Raw genomic sequence first — 25,174 nt, forward strand, 5'->3', positions numbered from 1 at the left:
CAGCTGGTATGTTTGGGCCAAGGAAAGGATCAATGACAAGAAGGTAATGGGCAAGTCAAGGCAACAACAACACATCATCCTTCAAGTTTACCTTACCCATAGAACTCGCAGGTCTGATTGCCCAGGTACACTGCCACACTGCTTCCAGCACCAAGGTAATGGCCTGTGATGGTCACCATGGTACCTCCTGACTCTGGTCCCCGGATGGGGCTGAGTGACAGCACAGAAGGGTTCTTTGAGAAGTAGAAGAGAAACATTCACAGCTTAGGTCAAAGGCTAGACCTAACAGTAAGAGGGATAATCATCATGCTGGGAGCTAAGGTACTTTTCCTGTCCTTTGTAGTTCCAAACATCACTGCTTTGTCTGGAGGGTCTGTCCAGGGAAGGTGAAGGGCTCCCATACATTGGGGTTAATTAACTCCCTGGGGAGTCTTGTCTTGTATTCATAACACTGAAGGGGAAGCTGACATGACACTGACTAATCTATCAATTAGTTTGAAAATTGAAAACAATTTGAAAATGCTATTTAATCTAGAGCTTGTCCTGATTTTTTCGGCACAAAATCAATAGGGTTGAGTAAAATGTTCTTGCCTAAGTTGGGCAGCTGATTGACTATAGCCTCTATGAATGATCGATATATATGTCCTTCCCTAAGCACTGAGGACTCCTGGTGCCTCCAGTAAATGTTAAACATGGCCATTCTCTGATCCTTATTGGTAGATGAGAATATCACTTGCTAGCACACTCGCTAAGTTGTACATTAAGCTTAAAAGAAATCTCTGGCCTATAACATACCAATGAGTTGACCTAAATAAGAAAGAATTGCTTCTGCCTAGTGAGCAGTGATATGGAAAGTATTTTTTGTTTGTTTGTTTGTTTTTGTTTTTGTTATTTTGTTAGATAGTCTTATGACAGCTTAGGCTGGACTTGAGTTTGAGTGAACCCTTCTGTGAGTGCTGGGATCAAAGGCATACAACTCCACACACAGCTTGGGAAGTGCATTTAGTTTAGTGAGTGGGTTCTAATCTGTACCAGCTCTTCACTATGTATGGCCCTGAGATGGGTCATGGGGATTTTTTCTGGATTTCAGTTTGCTCCTTGTCCATTGAGAAGGGTATGACGAGCCTAGGGCCCCTCCCAGTTCTGATATTTACAACTCTCTCCCTATCTTATCTTTTCTCTTTGCTTTCCAGGTCCCCTGGGAAGGAAATGAGGCACAGTGGCTGCAGACAGGCCAATATGAGAAAGAAAAAGTACAAGGGAAAATGTAGCAGTGCCAAAATGAGAACACAGGCCTGGAAGTTCTAGACAAAGTAGTAAAAGACTTTTGAGAAAAGAGAATTTTGTGGCTTAATGATTTTTCAAAACTCTTAGCAAGGCTTGTTTGACTCCATCCACTGTTGTTAACACTTTTTAATGAGTACTCAATATGGAGAGTTAGGTAAGTTTTAGAAAAGGAACTTAAGGGCTTCAATGCAATGTATTGATTCAGGATGAATTGAGCCTAGGTAGACTCCAGGGTCTCAGAAGCAATTTATTGATTTGGCATGAATTTAGTGCCAGCCTCACAGAAAGCTTTGGTATCAAAACTGCCTGTTGTCTGAGCATGATGAAATGTCTTTAGGGCTGTGTGTACATGCACATGTCACCACACTAATACACAGAACTGCCAGTTTATATGTTCCTTTTCCTAGTCTTGTGCATAGAGGTACATCTTTGCCAGATTACAGTGACTCTTCTAACTCTGCCCTTAAATGATCTCATCAAAAACCAAAGCATAGGGATAAATATTAACTAGTGTGTCCTCATTAGGCTGGAGTTAGACCACAATGTCACACTGGAGGAACAAAAGGGAGTCCAGTCTTCAATCTAGAATCCATTTTCTATGCAAGGCTTAAGTTTCTGCCTTATTTAGAACTCTGAACTATGGTTCTCTGGGTCTCCAAAGTCTCTGGTTTTTCATTTGTTTGTTTTAAGTCATATGACTATTTAACCCCAGAAAGACAGGCTTCTAAGCAGGGAAGCCAGGAATTCCCTTTGCTAGTTACCATGGTCTGCCTGGCTGGGAGGGGCATATGAGATTTTCCTAAAGTCTAGAACAGATGTGTGTCCTTGCTGGCCCTGTGGCCAGGCTCGGTCCCAGTACTTACCACAAAAGTATATTGCTGGTGGGAATTTGTCATGAACTCTTCATTGCATTCCCCAATGCACAGGCGTACAGGCCCAGATGTAGTGCCCATAGGGGCACGACCCATCTCACAGACGATCCTGAGGAGACAGCAAACCTTCCAGTGAAAGGCTTGACAAGGCTGCAACCCCTGCTCATTTGCTCAGCAGTCAGTGAGTGACCCATGTCAAAACAGTGATCACTGTCTTGCTATAGTACTGGACCTTGAGAACCCATATGACCATGGGTATAGTGCTGGCTGCCTGGGCTTTGTCTTATCTGCACAGTGAGAGGTTAGATGTGATTATATATAAAAAGCTGTGGGTGCCTCTGATATACCATGTAGCCTAATTCTACTACCATTCCTGTGAGTACCTAGTGCAGTGTCTCACCATGGATCATTTCTAGGATTGGTGGAATAAGACCAACAGTGACTGAGGGGCAGTACTTAGATGGTGTTTTCTGCTATGCAGCAAGCCAAGAGCACAGGTGAGTGATTATTTGTCACACTGGCTGATTCAGCTGTAGTCTCTTTCCTGCAGTGAGCTTTCAAAGGGGCTAGATAATCTAGTGAGATAATGTGAGCATCCAAACAGCATCTTCCAGCACAATGGCAGAAATGCAGGCCCATGGAAGTGGGTGAAAAGGTGGTAGTGGTTGAGTTCATTAGTGCCATGTGACACTTAATCAGGGCTAAGCATACTCAGTGGGTGACATGGCCTTGGTGAGAAGTCACATCTCACACCGGCAGGCAGGCTGGAGGAAGATGCTCTGTACTTTCTCTGCAGGCCAGATCAATACCCCCCTGGTGATTTCCCTGGCTCCTGAGATAAGTTACAGAAGAACATTCAAACACCTGTCCTTTAAGTCACAATGCCTTACAGAAAGGGTGGGTTGTAGGGGATGAGTAGCATTGAGGAAATTAGACTTTGGGGGGTCCTTGCCTGGGGTCAGTAGGAGAGGGTCCTATCAGTCTCAGCAGAAGGGGGCCAGGAAAGGAGGAAGGAAAGCCTCTTGTTGCCTCCCGACACCATTTCAGATAGCAAGAGCAGTGTCCATACTAAGCTTGCTTAGTGGGAAGTCAGGAAAGCAAACCCCTTCCCCACTAATCTCCTGTATTATCCTGGCACAGTAGGAAGACCTGTGTTTAACAGAGCCATGCTTATCTGAATAGTTTCTCTAGGAAAGAAGGTAATTAAACAGAGATTTCATTTCAATGTAATAAAACTTGCATGAAACATATCACACACACACACACACACACACACACACACACACACACACACAGCGTGCCACTGGTCTCCATCTCCTTTTTAACAGTTAATCCTCAATAAGTACTTTGACTCCTGGTAAATATTTACTTAACATACAATAACTATCTTATTATGTTTAGCATATAGGATACAATAAGAAAGCACTCCACGGAAGAATGTTCTTCCTTTACTTTATCTATGAATAAATAAATTAATTATGAACCTACATAAGCATGAAAGTAACAATCAATTAGCTTTGGCACTAGGAGCATCTGAGAAGCTTAATTTAAGGTGCTGTGTTTGGTTATTTTCATGCTGCTACTTGCTTGGAGTGGCAACTCAAACACTTTTTTTTTTTTTTTTTTGGTGCTGGACCTTGCTTTTGTTTTGGGCTCCCTAATTTTCTACAGCCCACCCTTTAACCCCTAAAAGAACTCTGAAGAGTCGGCTAATTCTTAAGGCAGTGAGTGTGGGGACTGGGAATCAGATGAGCCTTCCCATTTCTTCTAACCAAGGGCTGATTCTTTCCTCATTCATGGCCTATGTACACTCTGTAGGAGAGATCTACCACAAGAAAGTGAGGAAGAAATTATTGTAAGCTTGAAGTTGTGGGAAAAGGAAATTGAAGGACCTGTTAAGGTTAGAGGCAAGACTGAACTCTTGTTCTCATGCCTGTTTCAGAAAGGAGAAGGTCTGGTCTGCCTGTTCAACTGTCCATGGAGGGTTTAGGAATTGGCTGGGCTTAGGAATGTCTTTCTAGGTTCTGAACATTTTCTTGCTTGGGGTTCATGTTCCAAAAGCTAAGCTTTATTTATGGAGTATCTGGGAGAAGAGTGATAGAAGGAGATGGGGCCAACCCAAGTGTCTGAACTGAGTACCTGCAGTTGGCTCTGAATGCCATGCTTGAATGGGCCTGAAGCATGCTGTCCTCTTCTAGCAGCTGAGCTCTGTCTCACTTGAAGTGTGAATAGGGAGAGGGCTGGGGTCAGCAACAGCCTATGTAAAAGGGTCTGCATAGCCATGTCTGAGTAGTTAGACTGGAGTTTTCAGGAAATCAAGCAGCATTGTGGGTGGAATGGAACTGTCCCCCTCTTTTCCTCTTTCACTTGTGAGCCCCATAAGGCAGGGTGGAGAGGACTTGAGTGTTCATAGGACACCTGTCTTAGCTTAGGGAGGTGATTTACAGAAGAAGTAAGGGTGCTGTAGAAGTGAAAGGGATGTATAGAAGAATAAGGATTGTGCCACAGTAGAATATATAACTTAATGACAAGAGCTATAGCTGCGGATGGCAGAGGCAGCCTACAAGATGGGACCCCATGCAGCATCCATCCTCTGCCCCAGGAAGGGTCTTATTATTTCAGACTTATAGACAACCAAGATTCAGGGATGCTACATGGCTTACTTATCGTTACATTCCAGCAAGTGGAGGAGTCCTGATTAAAAGATAGGTGAGCTTCAATCTCAAGTTTGTGCTTTTGATCACTCCATTTTGTGGACACTGGCTTGCTTATCTATCTATCTATCTATCTGTCTATCTATCTATCTATCTATCTATCTGTCATCTATCTATCATCTATCTATCTATCTATCTATCTATCTATCTATCTATCTATCTATCTATCTATCTATCTTGGACAAAGACTCACTACATTTTCCAGGCTGGGCTCAAATTTCTGGGTTTAAGCAGCACTCCTGCTTCAGCCTACCAAGTAGCTGGAACTATAGATATGTGTTATCTACACATTTGTCTCAGATGCTGGATTTAATAGAATACTCTGGATACTCTAAGGGAGGGGCAGCACAGGCATTGTGGTAGTGACAAAATTTTTGGCAAATATGGGAGACAACCCCACTCATTTCCTAAGGCTCTGAGAGTTAGTCACTTGCTGTCTCTTCTTGGTTATGGACTACCACAGGCAGTAGGCTATATATCACTTTCTCCCCAAGGCTCATTTGTATTGTCTGTTTAATTTCTGGGAGGCTACCCAATTTACATGTCCTTTGTGTTCCTGGTAGCTCCTAGGCTCCTTATGTATTTATTAGGAGGCAGTGACTAGTGATAATAAAATTTTACCCTTATAAAATGAGTTGGGCCAAACAACTGTCTAGTTTCCACTTGAAGATTTGACTGTTAATTGACAGAGGGCTTCTGGAATCACATTAGTGCCACCAATAAGCTTTCTAGTTGTGTGTGGGGAAGTGTTGCAGATTCTGAGTCATATTGCCCTAGCCTCCTGAGGACTACTTGGGGGGACTGTACACATCAGCTGTTCTTAGTTTACAGATGCACCAGGATCAGGGAGCAAAGTGACTTGCCCAGTGCTATTCAGTTCATCGGCAGCTGAACTATAGCTTGCCCCCTCCTCCCGGCCCCCCCCACCCCAGGCTCCTAGCACCAGCTCAGTTTTCTCATTATCCCCATACCACACCATCTCCCACAGACATGCATAACTGGTGGCTCACTTCCTGAATGGGAAGCACAGAGATCCAACACCCATCCAGCTGTGTTTGAGTTCACAGATAGAGCAGATGAGAGAGAGAGAGGTCAGATGAGAGCAAGTCCTTGTCTCTGGAGATGCTGAGTTGAAATTTGGACCTGCATTCCACTGCTCAGAAAATTTCCTATGGCTAAATCATCTTGCCCTCCACAGACATGTGGGGTGTTGATTGCAGGACTAATCAGGGCCTTTAAACCAATATTAACCTAATTGTGGAATGATAGATGGCAGACACAAGCATATGGTGAATCATTACCGCACCTGCTAATTCTGCTTTTGCCCAGGATTCTGTACAGAGCTCAGTTAGCCAAATTCATCTTTTGCAGACATCTGTAACAATTGCACCTGCTGCTCACTGCCCAGGATGGAGGCTTAAAATGTTAACGAACTCTGAAACCTTAGGAGTGGTAATGAGCCTGGCACAGCTGGAAACTAGCTTGCAACCAGTGAGGCTTGGGGTGGTTGGGTGTTGTTCACTGCTTCCTGCCTATCCTGTGCCTGAAGCAAGGAAAAGGGCAGCTTTCAGGGGCCACCATCAACCTCAACATGCCTGCCATGATTGCCTCCCCAAGGTCTTTTCATAACCACACTTCCAGTTCATCTGGGTACTTTCTTCCCCACAGCCCTGGGTAAAGAAGTAGACTTGACTTCATAAACAGAACTAAAGTTTCTTGCAGTCCATCAGATGAAGGTCAAAGACTAAACAGCTTGCTGAAGTCTCAGGGCTGGTTATTTAGCAGAGGAGCCAAAGTCAAAACAGTTTAATTCAAAACTTGGGCAAGTTTTGTGTCTAGCTGCCTTGAAGTTCACATTCCTCACTCTAAAGTCTGAGTCTTCCAACAAGATCCCCAAATGGGACCATGGCAAGTTCTTGAGGTCTAGGTGGATTTGGGGTCTGTGTGGACAAGTGCCTGGTTCATCTTGGCAGTGCACAGAACTCTAGACCATGGGACCACGAGGCTTCCTGCAAGTGGTCCTGGCTCCCAAAGTGGTTACCTTCTAATGTGGTTCCACAGAAATACTTAGGCCTTCTTGGTGGCCTTTCTGTAGGCCTAGCCACCATTTCTTCAAAGCTCACTCCTTATGAGCTAAGGTTGTCAGTGAAGAACAGGACCTGGAGAATCAGAGGGATCAGGCCAGCTTTATTTCCTCCTCACCTGTGGCCAGTGGCTCTGACACAGCCCCAAGAATCTGGGAATTTACCCCTTCTGCCACTGACTCTTCCCTGAGCTATGTTAGAATCAAGGCCCTTTGAGGTTCAGAGCCATGGGTGATGGATGAATCATGGAGCCAGGCCTGAGCTAGGAGTTAGGAGATTGAGGGTTGGATTCTGCCATAGGGTTTACTTCCCAAGTGACAGGAGAAAAATCATTTCATGTTTCCCCAACTTTTGCTCTTGCCAGCTTTTACAATAATTTACTTGTCAGAGGTTAGAATAATTAAAAAAAGAGATAGTGAATGGGAAAGTGTTCTTTAAACTAAAACTTGCTGATGGAAAATAAAGTGATGTCATTTTTATGGCTGCCATTGAGAACTGGCTCTGGAGAAGCCTGAGGCTGCAGAGGAACAGGGTAAGAGAGAAAAGCCCAAGTTCAAGTCAAGTTATTATCAGCTCCTGATACACACAGAACTGCATATTCAGTGGATGAAGTAGACCTTGACCCAGTGTCACATGACAAACCATGAAGAATGATCTGGTGGCTCTCTTCCCTTGTTCTTCCTCTTTCATCCTCAGCTTCTGACCTATTTCCTGCCCACCAACTCACAGACTAGTTTCCACTGCTTAGGAACACCCCACATTGGAACATATGTCACTCCTGAGCTCACTCGCCTGCCCGACACGACATGCCTATTTTCTAATTTCCAGCTGACATTTCCCTTAGTGAAATAAATGAATCTGCTCCAGTGGAGGCCCTGTTCAGATTAAGCTGCTGTCAGAGCCCCATGCACGAAACAAATTGTTGCCCACAGCCTACCCTGTAGGATGCATTTCAATGGGGGCCAGTAGGAAGGGCCAATAGGTCCCAGAGGGACTTTCAACATTCATGCCAGCTGGCAGGCAAAGACTAAATGAGGGCAGCATGGGCACCTGGCACCCTGATGCCTGAGGGGACTAGGAACAGGGAAGCAACTGGAACAAGGCCCTCTGAGGGCAGAACCACTCTGGAAAGGCTTCTTAGGGAATTTTCCACTGGAGGAAGTGATGTGAAAGATGCTTGGGAAAGTCCCAGAGACTGTCCATTCTAAAGCTCACACGGACAAAGGCCAGCAGGGTGGACTCACTGCTCAGCGATGATGTATTCCCCTGGAAGGGGTGTGCAGGGCACTCCAGCCACCTGCACATGGTGAGCGATCTCAGAGAAGTCCAAGCCCAGGTTCACTCCATGGATGGTCACACGAGTCCCTCCTTCAGGTGGTCCTGATACTGTCAAAATCTGTAGGAGGGAGGTGGGGTTAGCCACTGACTGAGTCATCCACAAGAAAAGAACAAGGTTCCTTTCCCTCCCCAAGAGCAGGGTGCTTAGGAACTATGATGAGACTCCTAGAATATGAGTGTCTTCTATTCTTTTCAGCTTGTGCAGAATACTGATCTATTTTACACCACTCCCTTGATCATTCACCCATCCATCCATCTACCTATCCATGCACCCATACATCCATCTATTAAAAAAAACTCATCACAAAGAGTTCTGAACTCTTCTAAGAACAGCACTGATTTATGTACATCTCTAATTCACTAGCTGACTGACTGTGATCAAGTTACATAATCTCTGTGAACCTCAGCTCTTTTTCTGTGAAGAGAATATTATCATGTTTACTAAGCTTTAGTGAGCATGGAAAACCTAAACAGAGTTAGTTCTTGAAGCTCTGTGTACACTAGGAGGCTTTGCAACTATGACAGTGTTGTTACTATGTGGTGATACATTGTGTACCCTAATAAACTTGCCTGAGAATCAGAGGACAGAGCCAGCCACTAGATTAGAAACAGAGCCAGGCAGTGGTGGCACAAACCTTTAATCTCAGTACTGGGAAGCACACACACCTTTAATCCCAGGAAGTAATATGGCAGGGCAGAGAAAGGCATATAAGGCATGAGGAACAGGAACTCACTCACTTTAGGCTGAGGATTTCGTAGAGGTAAGAACTAGCAGTGGCTGGCTGCTCTGCTTCTCTGATTTTTCAGCTTTCACCCTGATATCTGGCTCTCAGTTTTTTATTAAAAAACCATCTAAGATTGGAACAACAGTACTGCTACTTCTGTGCTGGAGCCTGTAGGATACAATGGTGAATATGATGCAGATTTGCCCTCAAGGGACTTATAGTCAGGAAGGAAGTGATAACAAAGACTCTCTAAATAATTCTAGTTTGGGGTTTGCAGTGGTCAGAGAGATACAGGGAAAGCAGTGGGCACTTGGGCAGATGGGAATTGGATGTGGCTGAGGGGAACATCACAGATTCATAGTGGTTACCATTGTTTCTCACAACACATGTTAGAGCCAAGAAGTGACTTTAGATTTTACAAACCTTTGCTGGCTTCCTGCTAGCAAGGAGCATTTATTTATTTATTCATTCCTTAATTTCAGTAGCCAAATGGTGATTTATCTTGTTTTGCTTTAACCCAAAAAGAAAGCAGTGGCAGAATCAGATCGCCAAAGAATAAACGTCTCTGGAATCCAGTAAATCCTACTGAATACATCCACGCTTTGAAGTCTACAGTTACCTGAAGTGGGCAGTGATTAGCTAATCGTGATCCTGAGTGAACTCAGTTCCAAGGAACAGAGGAATTCATAATTGTCAACCTAGGGGTAGAGGTGGGAGTGTCTCAGGGAATTTTATTCTAAGAGTCTCATTTTATAGCGAGAAGAATGAGAGCTATAGATGTTAGGGATGGATGCAAAATCTCAGGCAACTTGTATACAGCAATAAAAAGGCCTCTGTTTCCACTGCATTATAAGAAAGGAAAGACTTGATTGAGACAAGAGTTCACTCCAATCCCAGGATTGTGCCCCTGGACAGAGACACGTCTTTGTGTTCTTGGACACTGAACAAGTTCTTCCTTAAGACTGCACATGCTGGTTATCTTAGTTGGGGTTTTTATTGCTATGATGAAACATCATGACCAAAAGCAAGCTGGGGAGGAAAGGGTTTATTTTGATCACAGTTCTACATCATCAAAAGCAGTGAGGGTAGAAACTCAAACAGGGCAGCAACCTGGAGGCAGGAGCTGATGCAAAGGCCATGGAGGGGAGCTGCTTACTGGCTTGAACCTCATGGCTTGCCTAGCCTGTTTTTTTTATAGAATCCAGGACCACCAGCCATAATGGGCTGGGCCCTCCCCCATCAATCACTAAGAAAATGCTTTACAGGCTTGCTTACAACCCGATCTTATGGGGGTATTTTCTCAATTGAAGTTCCCTCTTTTCAGATGACTTTAGTTTATATCAAGTTGACATATAACAATTCAGCACAATTGACTCCTGTTAGGGCTGGAGCAGCAGTCAGTATGGGTGAGTCTGGGTGGAAAGGGCACTCCTCCTTCTCCTCCTCCTCCTCTGATGATGATGATAGTGATGGAGATATCCTGAGTCCTGCTACTCTCTCAGACATGGACCACCATGGCCTAGCCAGCAAAGAAGAAATGGAGTGTGGGCAGGGATAGCTCTCCCTTCCTCACTCTGGTGGCATGCTGATCAGACTTTGTTTTAGTGTGGTAGTAGCCAAGCTGGGATTGACTGAGTCTGCCAACTTCCCTCCCATTTCTATGGGCCTTCAGTGGTGCTGCTTCCTGAATTTTTCCTGTAAGGCCCTGAGAATACTATTCTGGGGATTGTTTTCACTAAGGTCACCTTATCTGTGACTCTGAATCCCTTTTCTTGGAATAAAATATTCAACCTTATAAATAAAACTAAACATATGGAATAGCTCAAGGGAGAAATCACCAAGGCATATCTATGTGTTGGGAGAGATGAAAGAAGGAAGGACAATGTGGAAGAGAAAAAGCTCCCAGGAGTAGGAAGCCTCTGTGACTCTTCTGTCTTTAGAAACTGAAAAGTCCAAGCATAGTGTGCTCTGGATATTCTGCTTGGCCCTAGCACAATTTGTCAGAGGTCAAGGATCCTGCTTTGGGGGATAGACCATTGGCATGGGAGGTAGGGGAAGGAGCTGCTTTGCTTCTACCTTTGCAGTAGAACATCAATAGAAGAGAACACACTTTTAGCTCCGACTGGGTTTCCTGGTGTTCCATCCACCTCCACCCCAACCCCAGCACCTGCATGGCAGGAATCCACCCACTCAACGGGTTGGACAGAACTGTGCTGGTTGGTTCCTTTCCTCCCACTTTTATTTAAAAAAAAAAAAATACATTCTTTTGCTCACTGCAGTTAATTACAACCTTTCAGGAAAAAAAAAAAAAAAACCTGTGAAATGAAATCTTTCTGGAAAGCCTAAAAATATTCTTGTCTCACAGGTAGCACATGCATACTTTGTCTCTGGAAGGTTTCATAGTGCAGCTCCCCTGTTGCTCAGTCATGATAGCAGTCTCTTCTAACATGGAGGGTTAGTTAGACACAGGTTACAGGTACTGGGCTGTGGGGTCAGTCTGTTGGCATAGAGTTGCTCAGAAGTGTAAATCAGCATAGAGAAGCCTTTTGGGTAAATTATGAGCAAGTGTTATAATCTTGGCATGAAGGTATACATCAAAGATATGTGTGAGTCCAGCTATCAGTTGCTGTTATGCAAATTGGAACTTTCCTAGATCATCAGACCAGATCCTCAGGCTTGGAAAGTGCTGGGGAAGCTGGGTATTCAGGAGAGTATTTTTATGGACTACCTCTTATATTGCCATCACTTGGAACAGGTGGCCCAATAGTTCAGAGTAAAGAACAGGTAAGCAGTACACAGCCTTGGACTTAAAGAAATTCATAGATTATAGTTTTGATTAAAACAAAACTTATCTGGAAAGGTTGGGATTTCCAAAATATAGATGAGCTGGTGATCATCTGATTTTGAGAGGTGTTCCCAAGGCCTCCATTACTGATGACTTCCAAATCTTTGTTGTCAGCTCATACCTCTCTCCTGAGCTTCAGTCATATATCCAATTGCTATAGGACATCTCCACTTCCACCTGCATGCCCACCAGGTGCCTCAAGTTTCACAATATCTAAAAATGAACTCTTAATTTTTCTTCCTTCCACCAAGGCCCAATTATCCTCCCAGATTTTCTTTCAAGGTAAATGGGATCACTATGCTCCTGGCCAGAAATTCTGCAAGCATCTTCAAGAGTTACTTGTCCTTCACCTGTCATGTATAACTAATAAGGTCAAGGTCCTTTTAATTCTCACTACCATGTGCTAAGCAGGCTTCATTATCTCTCTCACTATGACCAAAAGGGTCTCCATGTTCCTCCATGTAAGTCTCACAGCTGCCAGGGGGTCTAGCTACTTGGCTTGGTGGTTGTTATCATTACTGAGGCAATGTTCCCCTGGATTCTGTTCTCCCTGATTCCTTCAGCTGTATCTTCCATTCTATAATATGCCCTCTGTGTCCTACTAGAGATTAGTGGTTCCTATTCTAGATGCACTTTAAAATCTCTGTGTCAGGGCTGGAGAGATGGCTCAGTTGATCAGAGCACCTGTTACTCTTGCAGAGGTCCAAAGTTTGATTCCCATTACCCACAGTGGGTGGCATACAACCTCCTATAACTTAACTCTAGACCTGACATCCTGTTATGGCCTCTGTAGGTTCCTGCACACACACACACACACACACACACACACACACACACACACACACACACTCATACACACACACACACACCAAAACAAAACAAAAGCTTAAAAACTCTCTATGCCTTTCAATACATTTGCTTTGCCTAAGTTCAAAAGTCAGAGAGGGTCAGGTTGGCAGTTTGTGCTTAGAACAAAGCAAAAGAGGAAAGCATCCTATAGAAGCCTGTCTATCAGAATCTTTCCAGATGTCTGAGAAGAGGACAAGGCTATGATATCTATATCGTTCCTCCCCAGAACTAACTGTGCAGGGTGCAGGAAGGAAGCTTGATGGGAAAGATTTGGTCTTCAGAGAAAGAAAGAATAATGCACCTCCACGATAACATTTCAAACTAGGCAGCCGGCGAGTTCCCAGGCTTTTCCCCAGTGAGACTCTGTCCTTAGGGTTTTTCTTAAAAGTAGCATGAAATTTCAGGATGCCCAGGACATCACTTCATAAAGTCTCGATGCTATTGGTATCCGAGTCTGGCCTTTTGTATGGGTCTATAGAGGTAAACTGCCTAAGTGTCCAGTTATTGCCTGCAAAAGCCCAGGAAAGGTCTTTCTAATCTAAAAGGAGTAGTGGGACTTCAGGGGAAGGTATGAGGGTGGTAAGAGGGCAGTAGGGTAATACTGAAGCCTCCACTGATGCAAAATAACCTCAAACATGGCTCAGATGTTGGGCATATTTGTCTATCTTGGCTTCCAGCTTCAGATGGCTTGTGTATTTCTGACTGTTCTGGGATAAGAAAGTGAGACCTTCTGGTACCCAGGCAGTGTCCGCAGCAAGAAGAGATCAGGTAGCCTCTGGTGTCTGGCAGACCTGAGTTTTGGAAAGCAGCTCTGATACTCCTGAGCTATGTGACCTTGAACATCCTCATCTGAAAACTGATAATAATGCTGGCCTCAAAGGGAGGATGCCAGAATTAAGTTAGCTAATATTTGGAAAGCTCCAGCATGTTAGTTCGGGGATCAGGTCATAACAATATATAATTTCCTGCTCTGAGCTTCCCTATACACAGGACTTGCAGATGAGAAGAACACAGTATATAGGGATCGTTGGAAAGCTAAAAGATGGTATTCATTTTCCTGCTGATCTGGAAGGAGAACTTGTGGATCAAGGAGTCCATAGCAGATGCTGAGTAACCAGGTGGGAGAATGCCTGAGAAGTTTCTTGCTGGTCAAGCTTGGCCAAGAGTGGTGGGGCTGAGGACAGGACCTTGAGGACCACCTCAAAGACAGGATTTTCACTGACCATTTCACCAATGGCACATTGACTATCTTGGGACAAAGATGACTGTACTTTTCTTTTTCTTTTCTTTTCTTTCTTTCTTTTTTTTTTTTTTCGAGACAGGGTTTCTCTGTGTAGCTTTGCGCCTTTCCTGGGACTCACTTGGTAGTCCAGGCTGGCCTCGAACTCACAGAGATCCGCCTGGCTCTGCCTCCAAAGTGCTGGGATTAAAGGCGTGCGCCACCACCACTCGGCGACTGTACTTAGCAACCTAATATTTAGTGTACTGGCTAGCTCAGACCAACCATCAACAAATACCCCCAATTCACGTTACTGAGAAATGCTGGTCTATATAGAGTTCTAGAACAAATTGTGTTCTTTAACTATGACTGGAAGAAAGGGGTGCCTAAGTGTTGTTTGGGAGTGTTCTAGTGTATTCCAGCTCTAGTTCTAGCGCAGGCACTCAGAATTCTTTCCTATAATCCTCTTAAATTTAATCCAATTTCCAATTTGACCCTTCATTGAGTGGAGAACTGAGCAGATACCTCCTCATCAAACATCTTTCAGAGACTGAAGATGAAACTTACACCCCCTGGCCTTCACCTCTGTAATGTTGTCTGCTCCTCCTCTGAAGAGAGTTTTGGAACCTTTTACTGGGAGGGGTGGGTATTCTTTGCTCTGGATCCTGGTGTTTCTGTCATCTTCTCGGGCAGAGTGACCTATACAAAGCTAGGGTTTGAGTGAGTGCTTAAGTAATCAATGTGCAGTCAGGAGGGCCTGTGATTACATCATTTCTCTGTGTGTCATACACACCATTAATGAGACTCGCTGTGGGCAGCACCTAGCAGAAGGTAAACCTTGGGCATATTTCCTATGGTTTGTGTTGTTTTTATCCTTGAGGTTTCTTTCCCCATTTAGAGAACTTTTGCTATGGGATTCTCTCCTTCCTGTGTGTGTGTGTGTGTTGTGTGTGTGTGTGTGTTTTCTTTTGGTCAAGTTCTCATTCCTGTAACTCTGGCTGGCTTTGAACTTGTTAGAGATACTCCTGTTTCAGCCTCCTGAGCACTACTATCACAGGCAGGTGCCACCATATCTACTCTATATTTGCATTTTAATGGGGCTTTAAGTTATCCTGTCACCTTTTCTTAAGATGATTGGTATCTAGTTGTGGAGGGGAAAGGTAGCCTGTGCTTTGCAGGATCTAAGAGAAACACTTTGGGGCTCAGCCTAATAGCAATAAATCTTATCTATACTCTCTCAAACATGAAGTGGTTTGGCCAAGCCCTTGCCATGCACCTATTGATTAGCACATGTTAAGCCAGGATAATGGAGACTGCAGGGTATTATAGAAGAACACTAGCATGTCTTGGGTACAGCTCAAGGTCTCATAGTAGATGACTAATAAGAAAGTTCTAATTTTTTTCTGGACCTCTAAAACTTTTTGAACCTTTGGTTTGGTGATCCACTTCTCTACATGCTAAGACCTACCTCCACAGCTGTAGTCAAATGGAGCCCTGGTGAGCACCCTAGAAACACTTTAGCTCGGTTTCTAGTCTTTTTAGACTCTGTCCTGTTTGTTTTCCTTTGTGGGTGCCATGACCTGGAAAGCAGCACAGTGCTGTTACAACTGCCCTCTTTCTTGCGGCCACTAATTGAACATTTCGAGGGAACTGTGCCACAAGCTGCTCAAGGGCAAGAGCAGATGCAGCTGATTAATTACAGCTGGGGAGATCTAAGGGGCTGCATGAGGAAGCCGAGTGGGAGGTGCTGGAGGTCTTAGGAGCTTGGCAGCTGAGGGAAGTGATTAGGATGCCACATACAACCACAGATGCAGGCAGGGCGTGGGTAGGGCCTTGGAGGGGCAAAGTTTGGGCCTCCCTCACAGTCAGAGGAGCTTGACAGAAGATTCCCAAAGCTTGGCTTGCACTCTAGAAACATTGTCTTCTTTAGGACTATCTCCTGGCTTATAGGGACAAGGAGTAATAAGACAAATTGTCCATCACCTCCAAGGAATGGGAGATTTCTCTGATAATGATGCCTGCTGTTTCTTTACTTATGAAGTGCTCAGAATGAGACAGAAATTTCACCCGGGACTTTATATATTGTATCCTACGTAGGGCTAAAAACAAGTTACTAGGCAGAGCTGTTATTATTCCCATTTCACAGGTATAGAATAGCATTCCAGAGAGGTTAGATAACCAGCTCAAGATTGCACATGGAATGAGAGAATGCAGTGGATCTACCCAATATGTGTATTTAGTCTCCGTGTAACACAGTCTGAGCTAACTGTTTCCAACCCTGCAGAGACCAAGTCATCAACTATGAGCATCTGCCTTAGTCTCTGATCAGCACCAGTCTCTTTCTCTCAGCTGAGGCTGTGCCTCCTGTTTTACTAGGAGCCCTGTTGTTGGCTTTGATGTTCACCATCTTTTCTTCTGCTCTCTCCACTTTGTGTTTCCCACCATCCATCTTCTCCCTGTCCATACTCCTAATTTGGCTTGCCCCATACTCTCTACTCATGTATGCTTGGCCTCCCAAGATGATGCTGAGGGTGGGACTTCTGGCTTTCTTCCCATCTTAGCAGTGGCTGGAAGAGCTTGGTTTGGCTCCTTTCTCTCTTCTGTCTCTATATAAAGAATAATATTGTCGTGCTAGAAACCCCATCCAATGACTGAGGGAACTGGATGCAGAGATCCATGGCCAGGCCCCAGGTAGAGCTCCAGGAGTCCAATTGGTGAGAAAGAGGAGGGTTTATATGAGCGAGAATTGTTGAAACCAAGGTTGGATAAAGCACAGGGACAAATAGCCAAATGAATGGAAACACATGAACTATGAACCAATGGCTGAGGGGTTCAACTGGATCAGGCCCTCTGAATAGGTGAGATAGTTGATTGGCTTGATCTGTTTGGATGGCATCCAGGCAGTGGGACCAGGTCCTGTGCTCAGTGCATGAGTGGCTGTTTGAAACCTGGGGCTTATGCAGGAATGCTTGGCTCAGCCTGGGAGGAGGGGACTGGACCTGCCTGAACTGAGTCTACCAGGTTGATCTCAATCCTCGGGGGAGTCTTTGCCCTGGAGGAGATGGATATGGGGGAAGGGGAGGGGGGTGGGAGGGGGGAGAACAAGGGAATCGGTGGCTGATATGTAGAATTAAATTATATTGTACAATAAAATAAAAATAAATTAAAAAAAGAAAGACAAAAAAAGAATAATATTTGTCTAAGTGAGCTTAAGAGAGACAAGGATAATGCCCAGGTCAAACATGGGTGCGGGGTGGGGGGGGGAGTTGCTGTGGAATATTATTTAACTATGTAAAGATGTGCTACATTTGTTTATGCTGTGGAATATTACTTTAACTGTGTAAAGATGTGTTACATTTGTTTATGCTGCATTTGTTTAAGGATGTAAGGTTGTGTGTTTAATTATGTGAAGATGTGTTGCATCTGTTTCACCATGCTTGCCTAAGGTACCTGATTGGTTGAATAAAGAGCTGAACAGCCAGTAGCTAGGCAGAGAAAGGGTAGGTGGAGCTGGCAAGCAGAGAGAATAAATAAGAGGGAAAACATAGGCTGGGGGAAGAATGAGAGAGAAAGGAGGAGGAGAGAAAGAGAGAAACACCTGGGACCAGAAGCCAGGTAGCTGCAGCCAGCAGACATAAGAAGCAGTAAAAGTAAGATATACAGAAAGAATGAAAAATAAAAAGCCCCAAGGCAAAAGGTAGATAATAAGAATCAGGTTAGTTAGTTAAAAGAGCTAGCCAGAAACAAGCCTAAGCTAGGTTGAGCATTTATAACGAATGAGAAGTCTCTGTGTCATGATTTGGGAGCTGGTTGGTGGTCCAAAAGAGGGGGGAGGGGCTCTGGAGTCAAGCAGCTGAAGGCCAAACAACTGATGTAACGTCCAGAAAGTTGTCACTGTTTACAACCTTCATCTTTAAATTGGGCTTAATAAGAAGAACTATCAATCAATATTGCATTCAGTGAGTGTAGCTATTATTGTTCTTATCACCATCTGAGAACTAAAAAATTCATGCAGAGACAATGCTAGCTTAGGGCTGAAGGAAAAATGGCTTTGCTTTTTATGAGCTTCCTAGGCAGATGGGCAATGCCCTTGGCTGGGACTTGATTCAAGGGCACATCCTGCCTTGTGGCATTTGTTGCTGTCTCTCTGTGACCTGTGCAGCCCTCGCTATAGTCTTCATGGTGTCAATCTCCTTTTCAGAGGTTACAGGAGAAAGGATAGACTGATGTCAGAACCTTGTGGGTGGAAGGGAGAAGTATTCCCACCTGTGTATTAGATGCTCTGTGTCAGAGATTGGGTTATAGGAGCAGAGAGATGGATATGTGTTGGTATATAGCCATCTCTTCCTTCCTGTAGCATTGTGTGCTCTTGATGATGCCAACTGTACACATGCAAATTTCCATTCTACCCTGGTCTCCCAAACACATTTAGACACTGAGCCCCTGACAGCAAATGATCATGTGCTTTTTCATGTTTGTGCGCACACATGTATGCATTTATGCATGTGTATATGTGTGATGCATGCATGCCTACAAGTACACATTCTTCACAATCACTATAGCTGACTGAGGAGCTCTGCAGGAATCTATGGCTTCAATGGTGCCAGCTCTCCTGCCTGGGGTGACTCCTTGCTAGCGCTGTCTTAGCTGATAGTACATTCAAAACCTAATTGTTATCTCAGCAGAGTAACTCCATTATTCATTCTGACACCATCCCCCGTTAGCTGTTTGTTGCAGTGATGTTATATTAATGAGGCCTGCAAATAAATGAACAGGAGATCAGAGTGCTGGCTTGTTTCTCAGGAAAGCTGGCTGACTTCTTTATTGGTAACTTTCCAATGAGTCACTCCAGCGCTGAGCAGGTGGATTTTGGTCTTTCTTAAAAATATGTGGTGCAGCTGTTTGGCTAAATACTTACAACTGTCCTAGCTTTCCAAGCAGTTCCATAGATGCATTAGCATCTGAAAGAGTCTGAGTAAAAACAATATCCTTGAAATTATTTGGCACATGGAAAGCAGGGGCAACAGGAGGGATGGGTCACCTCAAACTAGTACAATATCAAAAATTATTTATCCTTAGTTTTGGAGGACAATATATACTGTTTTATACTTGATTTTTCTATCCCAGTTTCATACCTGAGATAGTTAAATAGAATTTCTATTCCATAAGTGTGGACTAGTGAGGCTGGAGAAGTTACTGAGGTTGAAAATTTTAGTAAGTGAAATTTATACAGTGGTCAATGATGAAATTGCCTGGTGTCAGAACATCCTTACTGGGAAATGCAGCACACAGCATGTGGTTTTAGAAACACATAGGCATATTCTTTCAGATTTCAAGTGTGGTAGGTTTCCAGTCTGCCTGAGGTCCCACCTCTGTGACTCCTTCTGTCTCTCAAGACTTCTGTGCCTTGCTTAGCCTGATCTCTGTCCTAGCCTGCAGGTGCACACCATCTGGGTTCTATCTTTTGGGTTCTCCCACTAGATAGAGATGCCTCAGAGATCAGATCTCAACCCAAGGAACCTAAGATTCACTTCTACCACTGTTGCACTGGTGGACAAAGACCAAAAACAATTCCATGTCACATAATACTCGGAGGAGGCATTAAATAAATGACTATGCCTAAAGGGAAAATTATGGTTGCTTTAAGCTCACATACACCCCAAATTCTCAAATTGTTTCCCACACTCACAGAAATTAGGTTGAACTTGATTACGTGTAGGAAGACAATTAAGTACCAAAGAGTGCTGAAGTACTCAGTAAGTCTGACATCTGTTGTTGTCTTTCAAGAGGGTCTGACATCAGATGGGCACAAGATACCCTCTGCTGCAATGATAACAAAGGCCTAGTTTTCAACCTCTGTATTGTTGCTAACCAGATGTGTGACTTGGGATAAATTATTGACTTTTGCAAGCACCATTCCCCCAGCTCGTACAATAATTACAACCAACTTGTTAGGAGGGTGAGAATGAACGGTCTACAGAACAGAGTCATATTAAATGAAAGCTATCATTATTGTCAAGCCCCAAATTAGAATTTTGTCTCCTGCTTGTCTGAGGTGGTGTCTTCCTTAGCCCTGGATACACTACTCTGCTGTAGTCCTATTTTTAGAGAGGAGACAGTTGCCAAGGGTGTGGGTGTGAAGTTCCTTTTCTAGGCTCTTTGGAGGGAGCAAAATGGCCTATGGTGAAGGCACTTTCCAATATCATCCAACTAGCCAGTGCTCAGGTTGGGGCTGTGCTGGGGGAAGCTCTGCCTTTCCAGGTCTCAGTCTATCCTGTGGCAACCTCCAACTCAAGCACAGTGTCTGGCACACAGTGGTAACCAACTAAATATTCTTTGATGAGAGAATTTATTTCTCAGTGAGCTGTGACAATCTTTCTTAGAATTCTCATTTTGATGGGCTAAATACTCTCCTTTATATGTTGAAGTTCTAATTCCTAGCACCACCACAGATACGCAGAGAGAATGTCATCATGTGAACACGAGGAAGAGGTGACAAGTATATAAGCTAGTGTGTCATCAAAGCACTAGTATCTGGAAGAGAGGCCTGCTGCAGATCTTCCATCATAGCCTTCCCAGGAACCCAGACTGATCCACACCTTGATTTTGGGCTTGTAGCTTCCAGACACCTGAGAAAATATATTTCTGTTATGTACACCCCCTTGTTTGTGTTCCTTTCTTAGGCTACTCTAGGAAACTAAAAGCAGAGACCAGGGTGGGGGACCTTCACTGCATTTGTTTCAGAGCCCCTTTAAATCTTCAAGTTTCTTTTCCTGAGGACATATTCTCTTTTCCCTTTCTACTGAATCCTGACAGTTCACAGCTTCTTGGAATACATCTCTAGTTGGGGGAATCATAATAGTTTCATCATTGAGGTCCCAAAAGGCTCTGAGGCCCAGGCTGGGGAGAGTATAGACATGGTTGGGTAGGCATGCTGTAGGCTTTCTAGTCCTCGGCACATTTGTTCCAGGGGTTAACATGTGCACAGAATCCTGGGTGACAGCTGGAAACAAAAGCAACCTTGCAGGCCCTCCCATGGGAACAGAATAATTATGATGCCATGAGCTGGTGAAAAGGAGCAAACAGTGAGTCCTGAGGTGGTCCTAACCTCTATATGCAAACTGGCAAATTCAATAGGCTGTACAACTTGTCCTGCATGAAACAGATGGATCTTAAGGTATAGCCCTGGTTGCTATGGAGAGTAGGATAAGGAGGGTTAGGGAAGAACACAGCTATTCATATAACTGCTCATGAGCTCACTTCCATCTTTACAGTAGAGAATCTTTGAGGTCATCTCATTTATTTCTCTGTTCACATGCAGAAGAGCACCACTTGAAGCCATGCTTTGTTTCCACAGTTGGACATAGACCATCACAGATCCTTTTTTCCTCTCCGTTCTACAAGGATCATATAGTTAGTGGCTTGGGTTAGCTGCCCTAAGTGATGGCACTGAGAACAACATATTTTCTGAAGATAAGGGAGATATATGCAATGATTATCAATACACAGAAATCCTATAATTATGAGATTTCAAAAAAAAGAGCTACGCCAGCACAAAGGAATCATTCAAGGAAGTTGAAAAAAATAAGTTGATTCCTCTTAAAGATTACTTTAAATAAATTATTTATTCTTGCAAAAATTATGCCACAGAAAAGAGATTGTACTCTTTTAGGAGGGGGTATTTTATCAGGAGGTCTTCAGGGTTGTTTTGGTGATGTGAACACTAGTTTTTTTTTTTTTTTTGTTAAGGTAGGAGGATTGACTAGTTTTCCTCATTGAGAAGCTACTGTTGTTCCCATTGCAATTAATAATCTTGTGAGAAATAGCTCGAGATTGTGTAAGTATTCTATTTCTCATCAACTTTTACCTCATCTTTTCATCTAAGGACCATCCTTGCCTGAAACAGTTACAGCTATGCACATTAAGATTGTGACTTTCAGCTGGGCGGTGATGGTGCATATCTTTAATCCCAGCACTCAGGAGGCAGAGCTAGGCAGATCTCTGTGAGTTCAAGGACAGCCTGGTCTACAGAGCGAGATCCAGGACAGGCACCAAAACTACACAGAGAAACCCTGTCTTGCAAAAACAAACAAACAAACAAACAAAAAAAAGGAAGAAAAGATTGTGACTTTCTTTTTTCCACAATTCTTTCTATATTTATTAGTTGAGATTCCAGTGTGAAGACATATCTCCCCTCCTATTAAATGTTTGTCTATTCACATCAGCAAGAACTATGGATTCTTATTTCCTTCAGATCCCTCTTCAGGTTGGTTTCTGTGCTCTTTTTCTTTTAATGGTTCATGCCCAAAGTATCCAGCCTGAATTAAACCATTAAACATTAGGTATATCCAAATTTAGGGACACTACAACATAAGTGGCCTAGACTCTTTAATACCATGAAGGTCACGGAAGGGCATTATTAGGACTATAGATTAAAAGACTAAAGGGAGAAGATAATGTCATAATGGAACGTCACACTGGCTCCCCGATTAGACCTTAGATCGGATTTTTGACCAGAGAAAGGATGTCACTATGACAATTGGGAAAATACTAATAAGGCATGTATGTCAGATGACATTACTGGATCAACATTAACTGATAATTACATTATGCTTCTGTAAGATAACTTTGGAAAACCTGGGTAAAGAGGATATGAATGTTCTTTGTAGTATTTTTGTATCTTTTTATAAATATGAAATTATTTCATAAGTAACCAGTTAGAAGAAACAAAATGACTTACAGGTGAAGGAGGGTCTGGTGGGGGTAAGGGATACAACATCAAAGAAAATAGGACAGGTAACAGTCTAGTCATTACAGGCCTGGGTACTCCCTGCCATTTGTCCTATCTAGAGTGATGTCCCTGAGCGGGTTTGGAGCTAGCACAGATCTGTCTCTTCCTAAAGATGCCCTTTTATAGCTCAACATCCTTAACATTGAAAATTACCATTAAGGTCTTGGGACACCTTCTTTAGCTGATACAATCACTGGAAAAAAAATCAATTATAGCCTAATTACCTCAGGAGGTTAATTAGTCTCCTGTGATTTGGGTGTCCTCTGTGAACCCAGCAGCCTGTCCTCAGTCTGTGAACAGGGTGGGTGGTAGAGGCAGAGGCTTCCCTGTGAGCAGCTAGCCTTAGGGTTTATAGAAGCTCCAGCCAGGCTGAGAGCAAACAGCCATCATGCTTTGCAGTCTCAGAGCCTGTGGAGGTAGAAGGTGCTTGATGATGACAGAATCTCTCTGGATTTAAGCTCCAGACACCACAGGCACTGACAGCAGAAAGACATATTGCAAAACATGGAACAATAAAAGTTTTCAGGCTGGACATTGCCAGAAACTAAACTAAAACAGATAGGCACAGTGCTCCAAGGATGTCAAGATGCTAGCTGTAAGAGGGCAGGGCCTGAAGTGTGCCAGTGGGCCTCTTTCTGTTTTCTTCCATCAGAAAAGTCAGCGGGCCTGGTCACTGGCCACATCTGAATGTAAGCTAGTACTAAAGCTACTCCCTGTTTGCGGGCAGGGTCTACACCTGTGTAAGCTTATCCTGTCACAGAACAACACCATGAGGTAGCACTTCTCTCCCCTCCACATCAACTACCTCTTCTCCACAGACACCCACATACAAAATGGCACACTGCACTTCCTTCCCATGGTCTCGTGTTCAACTTCTGTGGAACTTTGGGGCCTCACCTTGGTGATTTGGGGGTTGAAGCACTTGGCACAGTGTCCTTTCACGTGGAGGTGGGGTCACAACTATCTGGTCTATACTAGCAATGGGCTGGATATTAATTAAGGTGAAGCACCACTAATTGTATATTCCTTTGGTAAATCATGAAGAATTTTAAAGTATCTTTGTATTGAAATCTGAGTTTAAATGCTGGTGGTGCCTCTTATCTGCTGTATGAATTTGGGATTCACTTTTCTCCTCTGTGAAATGGAGCTGAGAAAACTTGCTACAGTTGCTGTGAGAATTAAATATATCGAAGTCAAGCATGTTAAATAAATATCTGCTCTCTGTTCAGTCCATCTGAAGGCTACAACAGCCCTTGATTTTGAGGTTTTTGTTTTCCTTAAACTGATTAGGTCGGAAAGGAATTTAAGAAGTTTCCCAGTATTCCATGAGACAGGGAAAAAGAGCACGGCTTTGAGGACAGTGCATCAGCTCCGGGAAGATGAAGACAGGAACAGTTTCTTTCTGATATCATAAGCTTTGCAGACCACCATGGAACCTGCCAAGGCCTTTGTTCTTAATAGAGAGTACACAATTTGGATTCAAAGAAAAGTAACAATTATTGACTGGGGAACAGGTGGCAGCAACCAGAGTTAAACACAACCGTGCCTCTCCAGACCACTCACACCCAAGCAGTTGTTCTTTCTCTCCCTATCACTAATTCATCTTCCTTTGCAATGTGCTATTTTGGAAACACCATTTTTTTAAATATAATTAATTACTTTATTTACTCTCATGAAAATGCACAAAACAAATTGGGACCAAGAAAAAATCCTGAGAAATGGTATGTGGCTAACATATGGCCTGTCTCCTTCTCCAGTTTCCAATTTTGCACCTCTGAACTAGCTGCAGTTCCCCAAATAGCATCTTTAATGAGAAAAGCCAAAGCTGCTTTCTGAAATCTTCCTCTACCGTGGAGTCAATGTCTTGTCCTTGCCTGGCTCAGCCTCCCTCATATGCATGGGTATACAGACATGTATACACATCATGCACTGCATTGTGGCATGGGCCATATTCCTGTCACTTATGCATGTTCCTAGACACATACACCAAGACCTTCCATATCTCTCCACCAAATATACCATCTTCAGAAATTCATCCATAAATACATTTTTTCAAAAGTCCCTGGCTGTCCCTATCTCTTTTGGAAGTTGGAGACTTACCTCTGTGATTTGGGGATTGGAGCATTTGACATTTTGGCTGGACCAGTCGAGCCAGGGGCTAGAAGTGCTGGGGCAGTGTTGGTGGAGGGTACATCTGCGCTCATCACTGCACCAGCCACACTCGAACTTGTGGTCAGCCTTGAGGCAGAGGCCACAGCTTTCCCGCTGGGCTGCACACTTGTAGAGATGTACTGCAAAGAGAGGGAGCTGTCATGGATAGGACTGCAGAAGCTCACCACATACCCTCTGTTTGTAGGTGTAACAGATCTCCCCAACCACAGACAACATCAGGGATCACCACCACAGCAAGAGTAAAACATGGAGAGTGAATAAGGTGACTAGGCAGTCAT

At 43.8% G+C, this 25,174-nt stretch overlaps 1 protein-coding gene across 1 annotated transcript in view; it reads right to left on the reverse strand.

The window, feature by feature from the left end:
- The window catches only part of Plxna2 (plexin A2), a 179,252-nt gene that overhangs the window by 25,465 nt on the left and 128,613 nt on the right, over positions 1–25,174 (reverse strand). The window contains 4 exon segments of the mRNA XM_037211113.1: positions 97–233; positions 2,151–2,268; positions 8,202–8,353; positions 24,825–25,015. Of these exon segments, the coding sequence (XP_037067008.1) occupies positions 97–233; positions 2,151–2,268; positions 8,202–8,353; positions 24,825–25,015 (598 nt within the window).

The sequence above is a fragment of the Peromyscus leucopus genome, chromosome 15 (genome assembly GCF_004664715.2).
Source record: "Peromyscus leucopus breed LL Stock chromosome 15, UCI_PerLeu_2.1, whole genome shotgun sequence".
In the NCBI taxonomy this organism is placed as follows: Eukaryota; Metazoa; Chordata; class Mammalia; order Rodentia; family Cricetidae; genus Peromyscus; species Peromyscus leucopus.